Below are 18,056 nucleotides of genomic sequence, written 5' to 3'. Positions count from 1 at the left end.
GTGACGGGAGAAGGATGGTCAGAGAGTGACGGAGAGACAGTGAAGGATGGTCAGAGAGTGACGGAGAGACAGTGACGGGAGAAGGATGGTCAGAGAGTGACGGAGAGACAGTGAAGGATGGTCAGAGAGTGACGGAGAGACAGTGACGGGAAAAGGATGGTCAGAGAGTGACGGAGTGACAGTGACGGGAGAAGGATGGTCAGAGAGTGACGGAGAGACAGTGAAGGATGGTCAGAGAGTGACGGAGAGACAGTGACGGGAGAAGGATGGTCAGAGAGTGACGGAGAGACAGTGACGGGAGAAGGATGGTCAGAGAGTGACGGAGAGACAGTGACGGGAGAAGGATGGTCAGAGAGTGACGGAGAGACAGTGAAGGATGGTCAGAGAGTGACGGAGAGACAGTGACGGGAGAAGGATGGTCAGAGAGTGACGGCGAGACAGTGACGGGAGAAGGATGGTCAGAGAGTGACGGAGAGACAGGGACGGGAGAAGGATGGTCAGAGAGTGACGGAGAGACAGGGACGGGAGAAGGATGGTCAGAGAGTGACGGAGAGACAGTGAAGGGAGAAGGATGCTAATGAAGTACAAGTTCAAGGTGTAGTAAATGTTGAGGCCTATCCAGATACCTGGTGTCCAGATTTTGAGGCACAGGTAGCTGTAGCAATGATGTACTAGGGCCCCTGCACATGGTTGCCTGAACTCCACCAGACCAGACCACAAAGTGATGCACCATCAGCCTTGCTGAGAAGTCTATTAACAAGAGAAGGTCCAGATGCTCACAGGGAGACCAGTTTTCTTTGTATTGGTCTTCTCTGTAAGAGACAAAAGCTGCAATATTTGTTTAATGTGCCTGCCTTTGTTTCCTCAGTTGAAATTTCCCTGTTTGGAGAAGCCGATGGAAGTGTCCTGCAGCAATCTCTGTGCATTTTTATTTGTTGGTGTCACATTTGCCATTCTGCTTCCTAAGTGTTGTGGAGTTAAGTGTCGAAAATGTTGAAACCCAAAGTTTTGGCAAAAGATTTCCAAACAATAGCAAATCTCATTTAACTCGTTATAGTCCAAGACCATTGTTTATCACTCAAGTGAATTTAAAACTTGCACAAAACATTCTTTGCTGACAGATTACAGACCACAAGACTATAAAATACAGGAGCAGAATGAGGCCATTTGGCCCATCGAGTCTGCTCCACCATTTCACCATGGCTGATCCATTTCCCTCTCAGCCCCAATCTCTGGCCTTCTCCCCCATATTCCTTCATGCTCTGACCAGTCAGAAATCCCTCAACCTCTGCCTTAAATATTCATAAAGACTTGGCCTCCACAGCTGCCTTCAGCAACAAATTCCACAGATTCATCACTCTCTGGCTAAAATTACAGAATTAAACAAGACTGTGGTTGCCAAGGGAACAGCAGGCAACTAATTAAAGAATCCTTTTAAAATGAATTCTACTCTGTTATGAGTTTTAGAGATGAAAACCTGCGGTGATTGAGCCATCTGTGGAGGAGGTTCAGATGCAAACCATCCCACAGTTAATGGAGACACCTAATGGCTGAGGCTCAGCAAGCTGTCAGCATCTTATGGAAATGCATCATCAGGGACTAAACTCTATTAACGTGGTCATTAGTGACATTCAGAGAAATCAATAGAGACAAACTGGGAACAACTGGCAAACCGAAAATGACTTCTATTCATTTAGGCAAAAGTCTCTGTGACTTGTAAAAGGGGGGTGGGGGGGGGTTGGAGATGTACAGTGAAGGGTGAGGGAAATGCAACACAAGTTGTCCAATTCCAAAACAAACTCTGAGAAATATGAACCAGTTAAGAGATAGGATCCAAAACAGCCACCTGAAAACAAATTCAGCTGGGATGCATTTTCTGCCCCACTGAACACAGACACTTAAGCAAAGTTCAAAGTAAATTTATTGCCAAATTACATACATGTCACCATATTCAATCCTGAGAATTGCTTCCTTGCAGGCATACTCGGTAAATCCAAGAACCATCATAGAATCAGTCAAAGTCTGCACCCAACAGGACAGACAGCTAGTGTGCAAAATACAACAAATTGTGAAAATACAAAACAATAATAAATAAATAAATAAAATCAAGAACATGAGATGAAGAGTCCTTGAAAGCGATCCACAGTTCATGAGAAGATTTCAGTAATGGGGCAAGTGAAATTGAGTGAAATTATCCCCTCTGATGGTTGAGGAGTAACAACTGTTCCCGAACCTGGATGTGAGAGTCCTGAGCCTTCCTGATGGCAACAGCAAGAAGAGAGCATGACTTTTCATGGCTGAAGGGGAAACCATCAAGCGCTCATACGAGAGGATAAATCGTGTAAGCTCGTATCTGTGACCATAAGTCGCCTTCGTCAACAGGCAGACTACCCTAACCCCCTACAAGAGCATGGCCCAATTCCCAACTTCCTCTACAGTAATTTTCTAGATCTGGATTTGCCTGTAACATGATTCACTTCTGAAAGGGAGCTTAGTTTTGCAAGGTCCCTACCTTAAAGAAAATTTCTTCAAATTCTGACTATAACAAGGGAGAAGAGCAGCAGTGCAGGGCAGTGGGAGACCAGAATGGATGCACCGACATTATTGCAATGGGGGATGCCAATCAAAATTCCCATACTGCAGGTAATGAAGAAATCATCTCAAAAACTCTTTGGATAACTAAAGGTCTAACAGCCTGGAGTGGCATTGGACCAAAGCAGGCTTGTGGAGGGTGAAGTAAACTCAGCTGAGTACAGAAATGGGAAATGCAAAATGCTGATGGAGGGACATACAGCTCTTTGCAGCTAAATCCAGTGGACGGAGACTGGGACAGCATCACCATCTCCAAAGTAAGCTTTCACCAAAACTATATAACCCAAACAACTCCTGGTTTCTTCTCTGAGGACTCATGGAACAGAGGGTGACCAGCCTGTCCGGTACAGTGGGAAGTACAACTTTGTACTTTTTTCATTTGTACACGAGTTGCTGCCGGAACTCAGAGGCTCAAGCCACATTTTATGGAGGAAAATGAACAACTGACATTTCAGGTCTGAACCCAATGCAGATGGAGTGTTTAAGACTCAACGTTGACTGTTTATTTTCCTCTGCAGACGCTGCCTGCCAACTGATTCCCCTAGCATCCTGTGTATTGCTACAGACTCCAGCAGCAGTGTTGTCTCTGCAGTGAGAGTTGGATGCCATAATCCAGTTGAATACTTCACACTTATCTACCAGGAAGCAATTTCTCTGGTCACAGAAGCATCCCAGAGTACACATAAAGTACAAACAATTACCCTGTTACAAGGAGCCACACTCTATTAAGCGCATTAACGGAGCCAAACAAATCCACAAGAGGAAGTGCGGCTGAAGTGAATGATTCCTGCAGAAGATGTAAAACAGAACTTTCTAAGAGGAGCACACACAAAATGCTGGAGGAACTCAGCAGGCCAGGCAGCATTCTGTGTGTGTTGTTCGGATTTCTAGCATCTGCAGATTTTCTCTTGTTTGTGACTTCATAACAGGGATTTTTTAAATATACTTCAATGACACTTGGTACATGGTCATCTTTAACTTAAAATTGTTTGTATTCACTTGACAAAGCTTTCAGCAAATTTAAAAATGTAGTTGACAGATTTTCTCTTCCAGCAAGTTATACTTCAGTAGTGCGTTGCAGGACGAGGAGACTAGAGTAAAGCCCCAGATTACTAGGTAGGGCCTGCAGAGTGGTATGAAGCAGGAAGACCTAGAACAAGCACCTGGTTCCTGAAAGTGGTGTCACAGATAGACAAGGAGGTGAAGATGCTAGCCTTCATCAGTCATGGCATTGAGTAAACCCAAACAATGCAATGTGGCCACATTCTGTTCAGTTTTCAGCTTAGCGGCATGCTTTCGGAAAGATCCCACTAAGCTGAAAAGAGAGCGGAATTTTGCAAGGAAGTTACTAGGACTTCAAGGACTGAGGTATGGGGAGAGGTTGAACACGTTGGGACTATTTTTTGAATGAGACATAGGAGAATAAGATGTGACCTCACAGTGGTATTGAAATCATGATTGGGTTAATGCACAATCCTTGTCACAGGGGGTGGGAAATGAAGAACTAAAGAGCATATAGGTTGAAAGTGAGAAGGGAGATTTCCACCCGGGGATTGTGTAGATAAGGAAAATGTTGACACAGGATGTGGTACAGGTACATTAACAACACTTAAAAGTAATTGGACAGGTACATTGGACAGTAATTGATAGGAAAGCTTTATAGAGGTTTGAGCCAAATGCAAGAAATTGGGACTAGCTTGGATGGAAATGTTGATTGACATGGAGCTGGTGGACCATACAGCCTATTTCTGTGCTTTGTGACCCCACGATTCACGTTCCCCTTCCTTACTCACACAAGGCAGCAGCAGAGTCTGTGCATTTTAGAATTTGTATTTTATCCAGGAAGATGGTGACAAAGAGAAAACTGACTCCATCACACTTTCTGCAAACAAGGGCAGGATTTGCGCTCAGGCTACAGTGACCTGACCTCTGCCCGGGCTACAGCATGTGAGCTACAAGGAGAGGTTGGACAAGACTGGGCCGCTTTCTCTGGAGTGCTGGAGGCTGAAGTGTATAAGATTATGGCAGGCATGGGTAAACAATTAATCTTTTATCTCTTGGGCAGATGTACATTTAAGGTGAAGGGAGGAGTTAAAAAGATGTGTGAGACAAATTTGGTCAGTACCTACAATGAACTGCCAGGGAAGGTGGTGAATTGGCAGATTATGGAAGGATCCGGATCATGTGCAAGCAGTTAGCTGAAGTTGGCGTCACGTTCAGCACAAACAGTGTTAACTGAAGAGCCATTCCTGTGTTGTCATGTTCCACTTTCTATGTTCTAGGTTATCAAACCAACCAGTTGTGTACTCCTGAATCGTCCACTTACAAAGTATGAAACCACCTCACACACCAAATGGATAGTAACAGAAGCATGTGCATGATCAAAGATCCAAAAGCCTGAAAGCACAACTTCTAGGCTCAAGGACAACTTCTATCCTAAGACTATTTAATAGTTTCTAGACGATAAGTTAGACTCTTGACCTCACAATCTACCTCGTTATAATCTTGCACTTTACCTGCACTGCATTTTCTTTGCAGTTGGTCCACTTTTGTAATTCTTTTACCTTTTACTACTTCAGTGTAATAATCAGATCAGTACGAACAGTATGCAAGACAAGCCTCTCAGGACAGGTGACAATCCCAAGTAACAGGACATCAAATGAATGTTACTTCCACCAGGGGGAGCTCCACAACAGCCTGGAACCGATGAGGTTTCAGTGGTCTGGTCTTGGGATATAGACAGTAGCTTTGTAGAAAGGCCACCTCTTGCCTCTGTCCTCTGCTCCAGCACTGGCAATCATAAACTACACAGTGATACGTTTGTGGAATGACAGGTGTATAGAGCTCTTTCCTCACTTTATCCAGTAAAGATGCAATGATGCAACACACACAAAATGCTGGTGTCCTGACGAAGGATCTCGGCCCAAAATGTCGACAGTGCTTCTTCCTATAGATGCTGCCTGGCCTGCTGCATTCCACCAGCATTTTATGTGTGTTGCTTGAATTTCCAGCATCTGCAGATTTCTTCATGTTTGCGTCTTTAAAGATGCAACGATGACGACTTTGAACAGTGAATGGCACATCCACATCAACTTTCAGGGCAGCTATGGCCACTTAAAACCTGATCAAACGCTTCAAAATCAAACAAATATGTAACAAAATAGAATAACTTTGGCATGTCAACAGTGCTTAAGCCTTGGAGAATAAGTTACTAAAGACAGCCTGTAGCGATGTGCTACACACAGCGCTGAAATAACAACACACAGTTGGTAAGTCATTTTGAGACTAGTTTATTCAAACTTCGCGGCGCTGGCATTTAATCTCCAGCGCCCGCCCTCTCCGGGCGGAAATGACGTCAGAGGTGCATTACCAAAGTCTCTCCCTGTGTGCTGGCTATTTGTGACCCGGTTCGCCTGCGCAGAAAGTGGGTTGCCACATAAGCCCCCCCACCCCCAGAACTGGTGATACACCCCCCAATGTCCACAGTCTGGATCAGCCTCTGTTTGGGAGGTCTGCCTCTGCGCCGCGGTGCCTGAACCTCGACCGGCTGCGCCAAGTCCACATGGGCTGGTTTGAGTCGGTCCACCGTGAAAATCTCCTCTTTCCCCCCAATGTCCAGAACATACGTGGACCCGTTGTTGTTGATCACCTTGAACGGCCCCTCATACGGCCGCTGTAGCGGTGCCCGGTGTCTGCCCCTTCGTACAAACACAAACTTACAGTTCTGCAGGTCTTTGGGTACATGGGTCGGGGTCCGTCCGTGCTGTGAAGTCAGTATGGGGGCCAGGTTGCCGAACCTTTCGCATAGTCTGTCCAGGACTGCTGCGGGTTCTTCCTCTTGCCCCCTTCACACTGATACTTTACTGATCTTTAGCAAACAGGAGCAATGCACATAAATTGCTGGACAAACTCAACAAGCCAGGCAGCATCTATGGAAAAGAGTAGCCAGCATAACCACTGAGCCTGCCCACCCCAGACATTCTATCTTCTCCCTCTCCCGTCGGACAGAACGTACCACCAGGCTCAAGGATAGCTTCCACCCCACTGTTATATAACCATATAACAATTACAGCACAGAGACAGGCCATCTCGGCCCTTCTAGTCCGTGCCAACCACTTACTCTCACCTAGTCCCACTGACCCGCACTCAGCCCATAACTCTCCATTCCTTTCCTGTCCATATACCTATCCAATTTTGCTTTAAATGACAATACTGAACCTGCCTCTACCACTTCTACTGGAATCTCCTTCCACACAGCTACCACTCTCTGAGTAAAGAAATAGCCCTTCATGTTACCCTTAAACTTTTGCCCCCTAACTCTCAACTCATGTCCTCTTGTTTGAATCTCCCCTACTCTCAATGGAAAAAGCCTATCCACGTCAACTCTATCTATCCCCCCCATAATTTTAAATACCTCTATCAAGTCCCCCCTCAGCCTTCTACGCTCCAAAGAATAAAGACCTAACTTGTTCGATCTTTCTCTGTAACTTGGGTGCTGAAACCCAGGTAACATTCTAATAAATCTCTTCTGTACTCTCTCTATTTTGTTGACATCTTTCCTATAATTCGGTGACCAGAACTGTACACAATACTCCAAATTCGGCCTTACCAATGCCTTGTACAATCTTAACATTACATCCCAACTCCTATACTCAATGCTCTGAATTTTATAAAGGCCAACATACCAAAAACTTTCTTCACCACCCTATCCACATGAGATTCCACCTTCTGGGAACTATGCACTATGTTATAAGAATATTGAATGTTTCCATCTATGACAAGATGGTTTCTTGAACCTGGTGGCGTGGTCCTGCAGCTCCCATAACTCCTTCCTGATGGCAGCAGAGATAAGTCCCTGATGATGGACGCTGCTCCCCCCTGCAACCCTGCTCCTTACAGAGGTGCTCCGTGGTGGGGAGCACTGGGTTGGGCCCATTCCTTTTTGTGGGATTTTCTGTTCAAAGGCATTGGAGTTTCCATAGCAGACTATGATGCAAACGCTCCATTGTGCATGACATGTCAAATCTGCAAACTCTGAAGAAAGTAGAGGCGATGCAGAGCCTTCTTTGTAATGGCACTTACATGCTGGGCCCAGGACAGGTTCTCTGAAATAATAACTCTGAGGAATTTAAAGTTCCTGACTCTCTCCACCTCTGACATCCTGATGAGGACTAGTTCATGGGCCTCCTGTTTCCTGCTGCTGTGGTCAATATCAGGCTTTTTGGTCTTGCTGATATTGTTATGACAACACAGCCAGATTTTCAATCTCCCTCCTATGTACTGATTTGTCACCACCTCTGATTCAGCCAATGATAGTGGTGCCATCAGCAAACTTAAATATGAAAATGGAACTCACCTTCGCCTCAAATCATGTGTAAGGCGAATAGAGCAGGGGGCTAAGCACACAACTTGTGGTGCAGCTGCGCTGATGGTGATTGTGGAGGAGATGTTGTTGCCAATCTAAAATGACTGGGGTCTGCAAGAGAAGAAATTGAAGATCTAGTTGCACAAGGAGGTATTGAGGCCTAGGACTTGAAGCTTATTCATTAGTTTTGATAGGATGATAGTGTTGAATTCAGCATTAAAGTCAACGAAGAGCATCCTGATGTATCCTCTTCACTGTCCAGATGTTCCAGAGCTGAGTGATGAGTCAATGAAATGGCATCTCCTGTTGAAATGGAACAGATCTAACTTGCTCGTCAGGAAGGAGTTGATATGTTTCATCACCAAATGCTCAGAGCATTTCATCACAGTGGATGTGAGTGCTATTGGACGATAGTCATTGAGATAGGTTACCACATTCTCCTTGGCTACTGGTTTAATTGAAGCCTGTTTGAAACAGGTGGATATCTCAGACTAGTGAAGTAAGAGGTTATAGATATCAGTAAACACTCCAACCAGTTGATCGGCACAGATCTTCAGTACTTGATCAGGTACCCTGCCTGGGTCAGATGCTTTCTGTGGGTTTTCCCACCTGAAGGAAGCCTCAAAAACTGAAATCACAGGGTCGTCAGGGGCTGTGAGAGTTTGTGAAGGTGCCTCAAAGTTCCATCAATCAAAACAAGCACGAAAGGCATTGGACTCATCTGGGAGTGAAACACTATTGGGTTTTAGTTCGTAGGTGGTGTTAGTATTCCAGCACTGTTACAACTGTTGAGCATCCTTCTATAATTCGAGTTGGATCTGGAATTGCACTTTGTATGTAAGATGGCTTTCCAGAGGTCGTACTTGGACCTTTTGTATTTCCTATGGTCGCCAGTCCTGAACAGCACCTATCTACCCCCTCAGCAGATTGCAGATCTCGGTTCATCCACCAAGGCTTCTGGTTGGGGAAGACGCTGAATGATTTTGTGGGACACACTTAGCTACGACTGCTTTTATAAAGTCCATGATAACCGTAGTGTATTCATTCAGATCTTCTGATGAGTCCTTGAACACAGCCCAGTCCACCAACTCGAAGCAATCTTGTAGCTGCCTCTCCGCTCCTGTGACCTCTGCTTTTGTTGTCCTTACCTCTGGTGCCTTGTTCTTTAGCCTCTGCAAGTCGGCAGAGGACAGCCAAATGATCAACTTCCCCGAAATGTTGTCCAGGGATGGAACGGTAGGCAGCCCTGATCATAGTGGTAGAGTGTGTTGGGAATCCTGGTGCTATTGTTGATAGTTGATTATAACTGAGCAGAGATTTCTTCAAGCAAACCCGATTGTAGTCCCCAGCAAAGATGAGAAAGGTGTCAGAGTAGGCTGCTTCTTATTTGCTAACACAGCACTCAAAACATCAAGTGCTTGCTTAATATCTGCCTTTGCTGATACAGTAAACTACAGTCAGGATCACGACACAGAACTCTCTCGATTAAGAAGAACGATCGCACTTAATCAGTAGATGTTCCAGGTCGAGACAATAAGAGTGTGATAAACTAAGTCCCAGCTTCACAAAAAGTTTGCTATGAAAGACAGACCTCCACCTTTTGCCCTCTTCACAACAGCAATTTTGGTCCTTCCGGTATACTAAGAAGCCCTCAGAAGTGATTGTCTGCAGGAGCCATGTCTCCATGAAACAGAGAACACAACAACCCTTCATTTTCCTCTGATACAGCAATCTTGCCTTTTCATCCTCAATCCTGTTCTCTGGTGGCCATACAAAGGCAACAATGTACTGGTGAGAGGAAGTTTCATACCCCAGAGTTTTAGTCTGGTTTGCAGTCCGCCCCAACGCGCTCGCCCCCTGTATTCTTGAGAGTCTAGTTTGCTGAATCTTTCAGATCATAAACTCCCTAGTTCAGTTAGACAGTTTATAAGCATGTTTCTTAAAGGGAAATTAAGGGTTGCAGACTGCAGTGACTGTAGTTCAGAATTATAGCTGGAATTGCCTGCAAAACACTGCCAGTGCCATCTCTCAGCAGAAAAAACATGTTAACTCTACAAACTAATGTGAATTTCAGATTAGTTAACTTAATGAAACATTGCACAGATCCAGCAATAAAAAAATGGAGACAAACACGGCTGTTCAGGAAGGCAAGCAGCTATTTCCAGCGTTATGAACAGTGGGAAACATTGTGCAGGAGAAAGTTAAAATCTAGCAGACAAACCTGAAAATGTCGTGATTCAAGCTCCCGGAAAATGACATAAAGTCAAAGTGAAAATCTCTCTCAGTGCGGAGCTGGTGCTTCAGTGCAATACCCCAGGAAATGTGGAATTAACAGAACCTGCTCCTATCACTGCAGAACACTTGCCTTAACAAAAATTATTCTTTTTGAAAGTTGAAGATTTGTAAAATAATTACACCCAAACCCAGCATGTACTGACTCAGGACAAAATCTGAATTATTAATATGAGTGCAAAATGTGATAAAGGGCCTAAAGGTAATACACATTTTTTTAAAAATCAGAGGTAATGTTGAATCATTGCCACAATACTGTAGAGAGAACATTGACATTCTGGCATCGGTTTAACTCACCACTCGCTTTTCTCTAAAGTCAATGCCAACTGTGGTGATGAACTTGGAGTTGAACTTGGCATCTGTGTACTGATACAGGAAGCTGGTTTTTCCTACTCCAGAATCTCCAAGTGCTAGAAACTTGATGAGATAATCGTAGTCTCCATCAGACATGGCGAGCACTGACTGTGAGCCTGTAACATAGAAGGAGATGTTTTCAAATTGTCTCTGACCAAGTCACCATCAAAACAAACCCTTGTCAACATTGAAACACAACTAATGATCACAACGGGAAAATACAACACCAAGGATTAGACGAAAACTACCCTTCAGGCTGTAATGCTGTAAAGTCAGTCGACTATTCACACACAGAGAAGTCACACTGAAACACCTGAGCCCTACCTTATTCACATTCTACAGGTAGCTCTGCTATAACATAACACAAATGATGAATTGGGGAACACTGTATGAAAGGGCTAAATTGACTACAACATGATTTCAATCAGAAACTGGAGAATCATTGAAGAGTTACTTTGGAAATTGACAAGTAGAATAAAAAGATGTCAAAAAGCAGTGTTGGGAAAATGAGCCCTGTTTCCATTCAATCTCCGCATAGCAATTAAACACCATAGTCTCTGGTTTCATTGTGGGAGGCCATTGGAAACTGATAAGCCCTCACCTCTATTGATAACTGTGTAAGGATATTTTATTAATCCACACAATACACAGTCTTTAGTAATGTTTAGCTTGGAGCAACAGATTAAACATATAACTATTAAAAACACCTTTCTATTTGTAAGTCCTGCAGGTAAAGTAACTTTGCTATTGAAAGTCTGGAACCCTCTAGCTCCCAGCTCACTTCTTCCCACGGACGCAATTGTTTTTTTTAAATGTGCATTTTCTTTGGAGTGCAGCAGTCTTGTTACAGAGGAACTGCCTGTACTGCGAACGCAAAGTAAATTTGTTGCACCCCCTGCTGCCACTTAAAGTGCTGAATGGGCCAAGGCTCATCATGGTGTGAGCCGGGCTTGGGGGGGGATGGTGGGCCGGGAGTGGGTGGGGATGGTGGACCGGGACTGGGTGGGAATGGTGGACCGGGACTGGGTGGGGATGGTGGACCGGGACTGGGTGGGAATGGTGGACCAGGACTGGGTGGGGATGGTGGACCGGGAATGGGTGGGGATGGTGGGCCAGGACTGGGTGGGGATAGTGGGCTTGGACTGGGTGGGGATGGTGGACCGGGACTGGGTGGGGATGGTGGACCGGGACTGGGTGGGGATGGTGGGCTTGGACTGGGTGGGGATGGTGGGCTTGGACTGGGTGGGGATGGTGGACCGGGACTGGGTGGGGATGGTGGACCGGGGTTGGGTGGGGATGGTGGACCGGGGTTGGGTGGGGATGGTGGACCGGGACTGGGTGGGGATGGTGGGCCGGGACTGGGTGGGGATGGTGGGCCGGGACTGGGTGGGGATGGTGGACCGGGACTGGGTGGGGATGGTGGACCGGGACTGGGTGGGGATGGTGGGCCGGGACTGGGTGGGGATGGTGGGCCAGGGTTGGGTGGGGATGGTGGACCGGGACTGGGTGGGGATGGTGGGCCAGGGTTGGGTGGGTATGGTGGTCCGGGGTTGGGTGGGGATGGTGGTCCGGGGTTGGGTGGGGATGGTGGGCCGGGACTGGGTGGGGATGGTGGGCCGGGACTGGGTGGGGATGGTGGGCCAAGGTTGGGTGGGGATGGTGGGCCGGGACTGAGTGGGGATGGTGGACCGGGACTGGGTGGGGATGGTGGGCCGGGACTGGGTGGGGATGGTGGGCCGGGACTGGGTGGGGATGGTGGACCGGGACTGGGTGGGGATGGTGGACCGGGACTGGGTGGGGATGGTGGGCCGGGACTGGGTGGGGATGGTGGGCCAGGGTTGGGTGGGGATGGTGGACCGGGACTGGGTGGGGATGGTGGGCCAGGGTTGGGTGGGGATGGTGGACCGGGACTGGGTGGGGATGGTGGGCCAGGGTTGGGTGGGGATGGTGGTCCGGGGTTGGGTGGAGATGGTGGTCCGGGGTTGGGTGGGGATGGTGGGCCGGGACTGGGTGGGGATGGTGGGCCGGGACTGGGTGGGGATGGTGGGCCAGGGTTGGGTGGGGATGGTGGGCCGGGACTGGGTGGGGATGGTGGACCGGGACTGGGTGGGGATGGTGGACCGGGACTGGGTGGGGATGGTGGGCCGGGACTGGGTGGGGATGGTGGACCGGGACTGGGTGGGGATGGTGGACCGGGACTGGGTGGGGATGGTGGGCCGGGGTTGGGTGGGGATGGTGGTCCGGGGTTGGGTGGGGATGGTGGTCCGGGGTTGGGTGGGGATGGTGGGCCGGGACTGGGTGGGGATGGTGGGCCAGGGTTGGGTGGGGATGGTGGACCGGGACTGGGTGGGGATGGTGGACCGGGACTGGGTGGGGATGGTGGGCCGGGACTGGGTGGGGATGGTGGGCCGGGACTGGGTGGGGATGGTGGACCGGGACTGGGTGGGGATGGTGGACCGGGACTGGGTGGGGATGGTGGGCCGGAACTGGGTGGGGATGGTGGACCGGGACTGGGTGGGGATGGTGGGCCGGGACTGGGTGGGGATGGTGGGCCGGGACTGGGTGGGGATGGTGGGCCAGGGTTGGGTGGGGATGGTGGGCCGGGACTGGGTGGGGATGGTGGGCCGGGACTGGGTGGGGATGGTGGGCCGGGACTGGGTGGGGATGGTGGACCGGGGTTGGGTGGGGATGGTGGGCCGGGACTGGGTGGGGATGGTGGTCCGGGACTGGGTGGGGATGGTGGGCCGGGGTTGGGTGGGGATGGTGGACCGGGACTGGATGGGGATGGTGGGCCGGGACTGGGTGGGGATGGTGGGCCGGGGTTGGGTGGGGATGGTGGGCCGGGACTGGGTGGGGATGGTGGACCGGGACTGGATGGGGATGGTGGGCCGGGACTGGGTGGGGATGGTGTGCCGGGGTTGGGTGGGGATGGTGGGCCGGGACTGGGTGGGAATGGTGGACCGGGACTGGGTGGGGATGGTGGGCCAGGACTGGGTGGGGATGGTGGACCGGGTTTGGGTGGGGATGGTGGACCGGGACGGGTGGGGATGGTGGGCCGGGTCTGGGTGGGGATGGTGGGCCGGGTCTGGGTGGGGATGGTGGACCGGGACTGGGTGGGGATGGTGGACCGTGACTGGGTGGGGATGGTGGACCGGGGTTGGGTGGGGATGGTGGGCCAGGGTTGGGTGGGGATGGTGGACCGGGACTGGGTGGGAATGGTGGGCCGGGACTGGGTGGGGATGGTGGGCCAGGGTTGGGTGGGGATGGTGGACCGGGACTGGGTGGGGATGGTGGACCGGGACTGGGTGGGGATGGTGGGCCGGGACTGGGTGGGGATGGTGGGCCGGGACTGGGTGGGGATAGTGGGCCGGGACTGGGTGGGGATAGTGGGCCGGGACTGGGTGGGGATAGTTGACTGGGACAGGGTGGGGATGGTGGGCCGGGACTGGGTGAGGATGGTGGGCCGGGACTGGGTGGGGATGGTGGGCCAGGGTTGGGTGGGGATGGTGGACCGGGACTGGGTGGGGATGGTGGGCCGGGACTGGGTGGGGATGGTGGACCGGGACTGGGTGGGGATGGTGGGCCGGGACTGGGTGGGGATGGTGGACCGGGACTGGGTGGGAATGGTGGGCCGGGACTGGGTGGGGATGGTGGGCCAGGGTTGGGTGGGGATGGTGGACCGGGACTGGGTGGGGATGGTGGACCGGGACTGGGTGGGGATGGTGGGCCGGGACTGGGTGGGGATGGTGGGCCGGGACTGGGTGGGGATAGTGGGCCGGGACTGGGTGGGGATAGTGGGCCGGGACTGGGTGGGGATTGTGGGCCAGGGTTGGGTGGGGATGGTGGGCCGGGACTGGGTGGGGATGGTGGACCGGGGTTGGGTGGGGATGGTGGGCCGGGACTGGGTGGGGATAGTTGACTGGGACAGGGTGGGGATGGTGGGCCGGGACTGGGTGAGGATGGTGGGCCGGGACTGGGTGGGGATGGTGGGCCAGGGTTGGGTGGGGATGGTGGACCGGGACTGGGTGGGGATGGTGGGCCGGGACTGGGTGGGGATGGTGGACCGGGACTGGGTGGGGATGGTGGGCCGGGACTGGGTGGGGATGGTGGACCGGGACTGGGTGGGAATGGTGGGCCAGGGTTGGGTGGGGATGGTGGGCCGGGACTGGGTGGGGATGGTGGACCGGGACTGGGTGGGGATGGTGGGCCGGGACTGGGTGGGGATGGTGGACCGGGGTTGGGTGGGGATGGTGGACCGGGAGTGGGTGGGGATGGTGGGCCGGGGTTGGGTGGGGATGGTGGGCCAGGACTGGGTGGGGATGGTGGACCGGGGTTGGGTGGGGATGGTGGACCGGGAGTGGGTGGGGATGGTGGGCCGGGTCTGGGTGGGGATGGTGGACCGGGACTGGGTGGGGATGGTGGGCCAGGGTTGGGTGGGGATGGTGGGCCGGGACTGGGTGGGGATGGTGGGCCGGGACTGGGTGGGGATGGTGGGCCGGGACTGGGTGGGGATGGTGGACCGGGACTGGGTGGGGATGGTGGGCCGGGACTGGGTGGGGATGGTGGGCCGGGACTGGGTGGGGATGGTGGACCGGGACTGGGTGGGGATGGTGGGCCGGGACTGGGTGGGGATGGTGGGCCGGGACTGGGTGGGGATGGTGGACCGGGACTGGGTGGGGATGGTGGACCGGGACTGGGTGGGGATGGTGGGCCGGGACTGGGTGGGGATGGTGGGCCAGGGTTGGGTGGGGATGGTGGACCGGGACTGGGTGGGGATGGTGGGCCAGGGTTGGGTGGGTATGGTGGTCCGGGGTTGGGTGGGGATGGTGGTCCGGGGTTGGGTGGGGATGGTGGGCCGGGACTGGGTGGGGATGGTGGGCCGGGACTGGGTGGGGATGGTGGGCCAGGGTTGGGTGGGGATGGTGGGCCGGGACTGAGTGGGGATGGTGGACCGGGACTGGGTGGGGATGGTGGACCGGGACTGGGTGGGGATGGTGGGCCGGGACTGGGTGGGGATGGTGGACCGGGACTGGGTGGGGATGGTGGACCGGGACTGGGTGGGGATGGTGGGCCGGGACTGGGTGGGGATGGTGGGCCAGGGTTGGGTGGGGATGGTGGACCGGGACTGGGTGGGGATGGTGGGCCGGGGTTGGGTGGGGATGGTGGTCCGGGACTGGGTGGAGATGGTGGGCCGGGACTGGGTGGGGATGGTGGGCCGGGACTGGGTGGGGATGGTGGGCCAGGGTTGGGTGGGGATGGTGGGCCGGGACTGGGTGGGGATGGTGGACCGGGACTGGGTGGGGATGGTGGACCGGGACTGGGTGGGGATGGTGGGCCGGGACTGGGTGGGGATGGTGGACCGGGACTGGGTGGGGATGGTGGACCGGGACTGGGTGGGGATGGTGGGCCGGGACTGGGTGGGGATGGTGGGCCAGGGTTGGGTGGGGATGGTGGAGCGGGACTGGGTGGGGATGGTGGGCCAGGGTTGGGTGGGGATGGTGGTCCGGGGTTGGGTGGGGATGGTGGTCCGGGGTTGGGTGGGGATGGTGGGCCGGGACTGGGTGGGGATGGTGGGCCAGGGTTGGGTGGGGATGGTGGACCGGGACTGGGTGGGGATGGTGGGCCGGGACTGGGTGGGGATGGTGGGCCGGGGTTGGGTGGGGATGGTGGACCCGGACTGGGTGGGGATGGTGGACCGGGACTGGGTGGGGATGGTGGACCGGGACTGGGTGGGGATGGTGGGCCGGGACTGGGTGGGGATGGTGGACCGGGACTGGGTGGGGATGGTGGGCCGGGACTGGGTGGGGATGGTGGACCGGGACTGGGTGGGGATGGTGGACCGGGAGTGGGTGGGGATGGTGGGCCGGGGTTGGGTGGGGATGGTGGGCCAGGACTGGGTGGGGATGGTGGACCGGGGTTGGGTGGGGATGGTGGACCGGGAGTGGGTGGGGATGGTGGGCCGGGTCTGGGTGGGGATGGTGGACCGGGACTGGGTGGGGATGGTGGGCCAGGGTTGGGTGGGGATGGTGGGCCGGGACTGGGTGGGGATGGTGGGCCGGGACTGGGTGGGGATGGTGGGCCGGGACTGGGTGGGGATGGTGGACCGGGACTGGGTGGGGATGGTGGGCCGGGACTGGGTGGGGATGGTGGGCCGGGACTGGGTGGGGATGGTGGACCGGGACTGGGTGGGGATGGTGGGCCGGGACTGGGTGGGGATGGTGGGCCGGGACTGGGTGGGGATGGTGGACCGGGACTGGGTGGGGATGGTGGACCGGGACTGGGTGGGGATGGTGGACCGGGACTGGATGGGGATGGTGGGCCGGGACTGGGTGGGGATGGTGGGCCGGGGTTGGGTGGGGATGGTGGGCCGGGACTGGGTGGGGATGGTGGACCGGGACTGGATGGGGATGGTGGGCCGGGACTGGGTGGGGATGGTGTGCCGGGGTTGGGTGGGGATGGTGGGCCGGGACTGGGTGGGAATGGTGGACCGGGACTGGGTGGGGATGGTGGGCCAGGACTGGGTGGGGATGGTGGACCGGGTTTGGGTGGGGATGGTGGACCGGGACGGGTGGGGATGGTGGGCCGGGTCTGGGTGGGGATGGTGGGCCGGGTCTGGGTGGGGATGGTGGACCGGGACTGGGTGGGGATGGTGGACCGTGACTGGGTGGGGATGGTGGACCGGGGTTGGGTGGGGATGGTGGGCCAGGGTTGGGTGGGGATGGTGGACCGGGACTGGGTGGGAATGGTGGGCCGGGACTGGGTGGGGATGGTGGGCCAGGGTTGGGTGGGGATGGTGGACCGGGACTGGGTGGGGATGGTGGACCGGGACTGGGTGGGGATGGTGGGCCGGGACTGGGTGGGGATGGTGGGCCGGGACTGGGTGGGGATAGTGGGCCGGGACTGGGTGGGGATAGTGGGCCGGGACTGGGTGGGGATTGTGGGCCAGGGTTGGGTGGGGATGGTGGGCCGGGACTGGGTGGGGATGGTGGACCGGGGTTGGGTGGGGATGGTGGGCCGGGACTGGGTGGGGATAGTTGACTGGGACAGGGTGGGGATGGTGGGCCGGGACTGGGTGAGGATGGTGGGCCGGGACTGGGTGGGGATGGTGGGCCAGGGTTGGGTGGGGATGGTGGACCGGGACTGGGTGGGGATGGTGGGCCGGGACTGGGTGGGGATGGTGGACCGGGACTGGGTGGGGATGGTGGGCCGGGACTGGGTGGGGATGGTGGACCGGGACTGGGTGGGAATGGTGGGCCAGGGTTGGGTGGGGATGGTGGGCCGGGACTGGGTGGGGATGGTGGACCGGGACTGGGTGGGGATGGTGGGCCGGGACTGGGTGGGGATGGTGGACCGGGGTTGGGTGGGGATGGTGGACCGGGAGTGGGTGGGGATGGTGGGCCGGGGTTGGGTGGGGATGGTGGGCCAGGACTGGGTGGGGATGGTGGACCGGGGT

General features: G+C 54.3%; 1 protein-coding gene across 4 annotated transcripts in view; it reads right to left on the bottom strand.

The window, feature by feature from the left end:
• rab27a (RAB27A, member RAS oncogene family) overlaps positions 1-18,056 on the bottom strand; it is a 276,544-nt gene that overhangs the window by 95,362 nt on the left and 163,126 nt on the right. For all 4 annotated transcript variants that reach the window (XM_059952507.1, XM_059952505.1, XM_059952508.1 and 1 more), the window contains one exon: positions 10,547-10,719. In XM_059952507.1, the coding sequence (XP_059808490.1) occupies positions 10,547-10,699 (153 nt within the window). In that variant the 5' untranslated portion in view covers positions 10,700-10,719. The remainder of the gene's footprint in view (positions 1-10,546; positions 10,720-18,056) is intronic.

The sequence above is a fragment of the Hypanus sabinus genome, chromosome 28 (genome assembly GCF_030144855.1).
Source record: "Hypanus sabinus isolate sHypSab1 chromosome 28, sHypSab1.hap1, whole genome shotgun sequence".
NCBI classification, from domain to species: Eukaryota; Metazoa; Chordata; class Chondrichthyes; order Myliobatiformes; family Dasyatidae; genus Hypanus; species Hypanus sabinus.
Note: the sequence above shows the minus strand (reverse complement) of the source record. Positions and strands in the feature narration are given on the sequence as shown.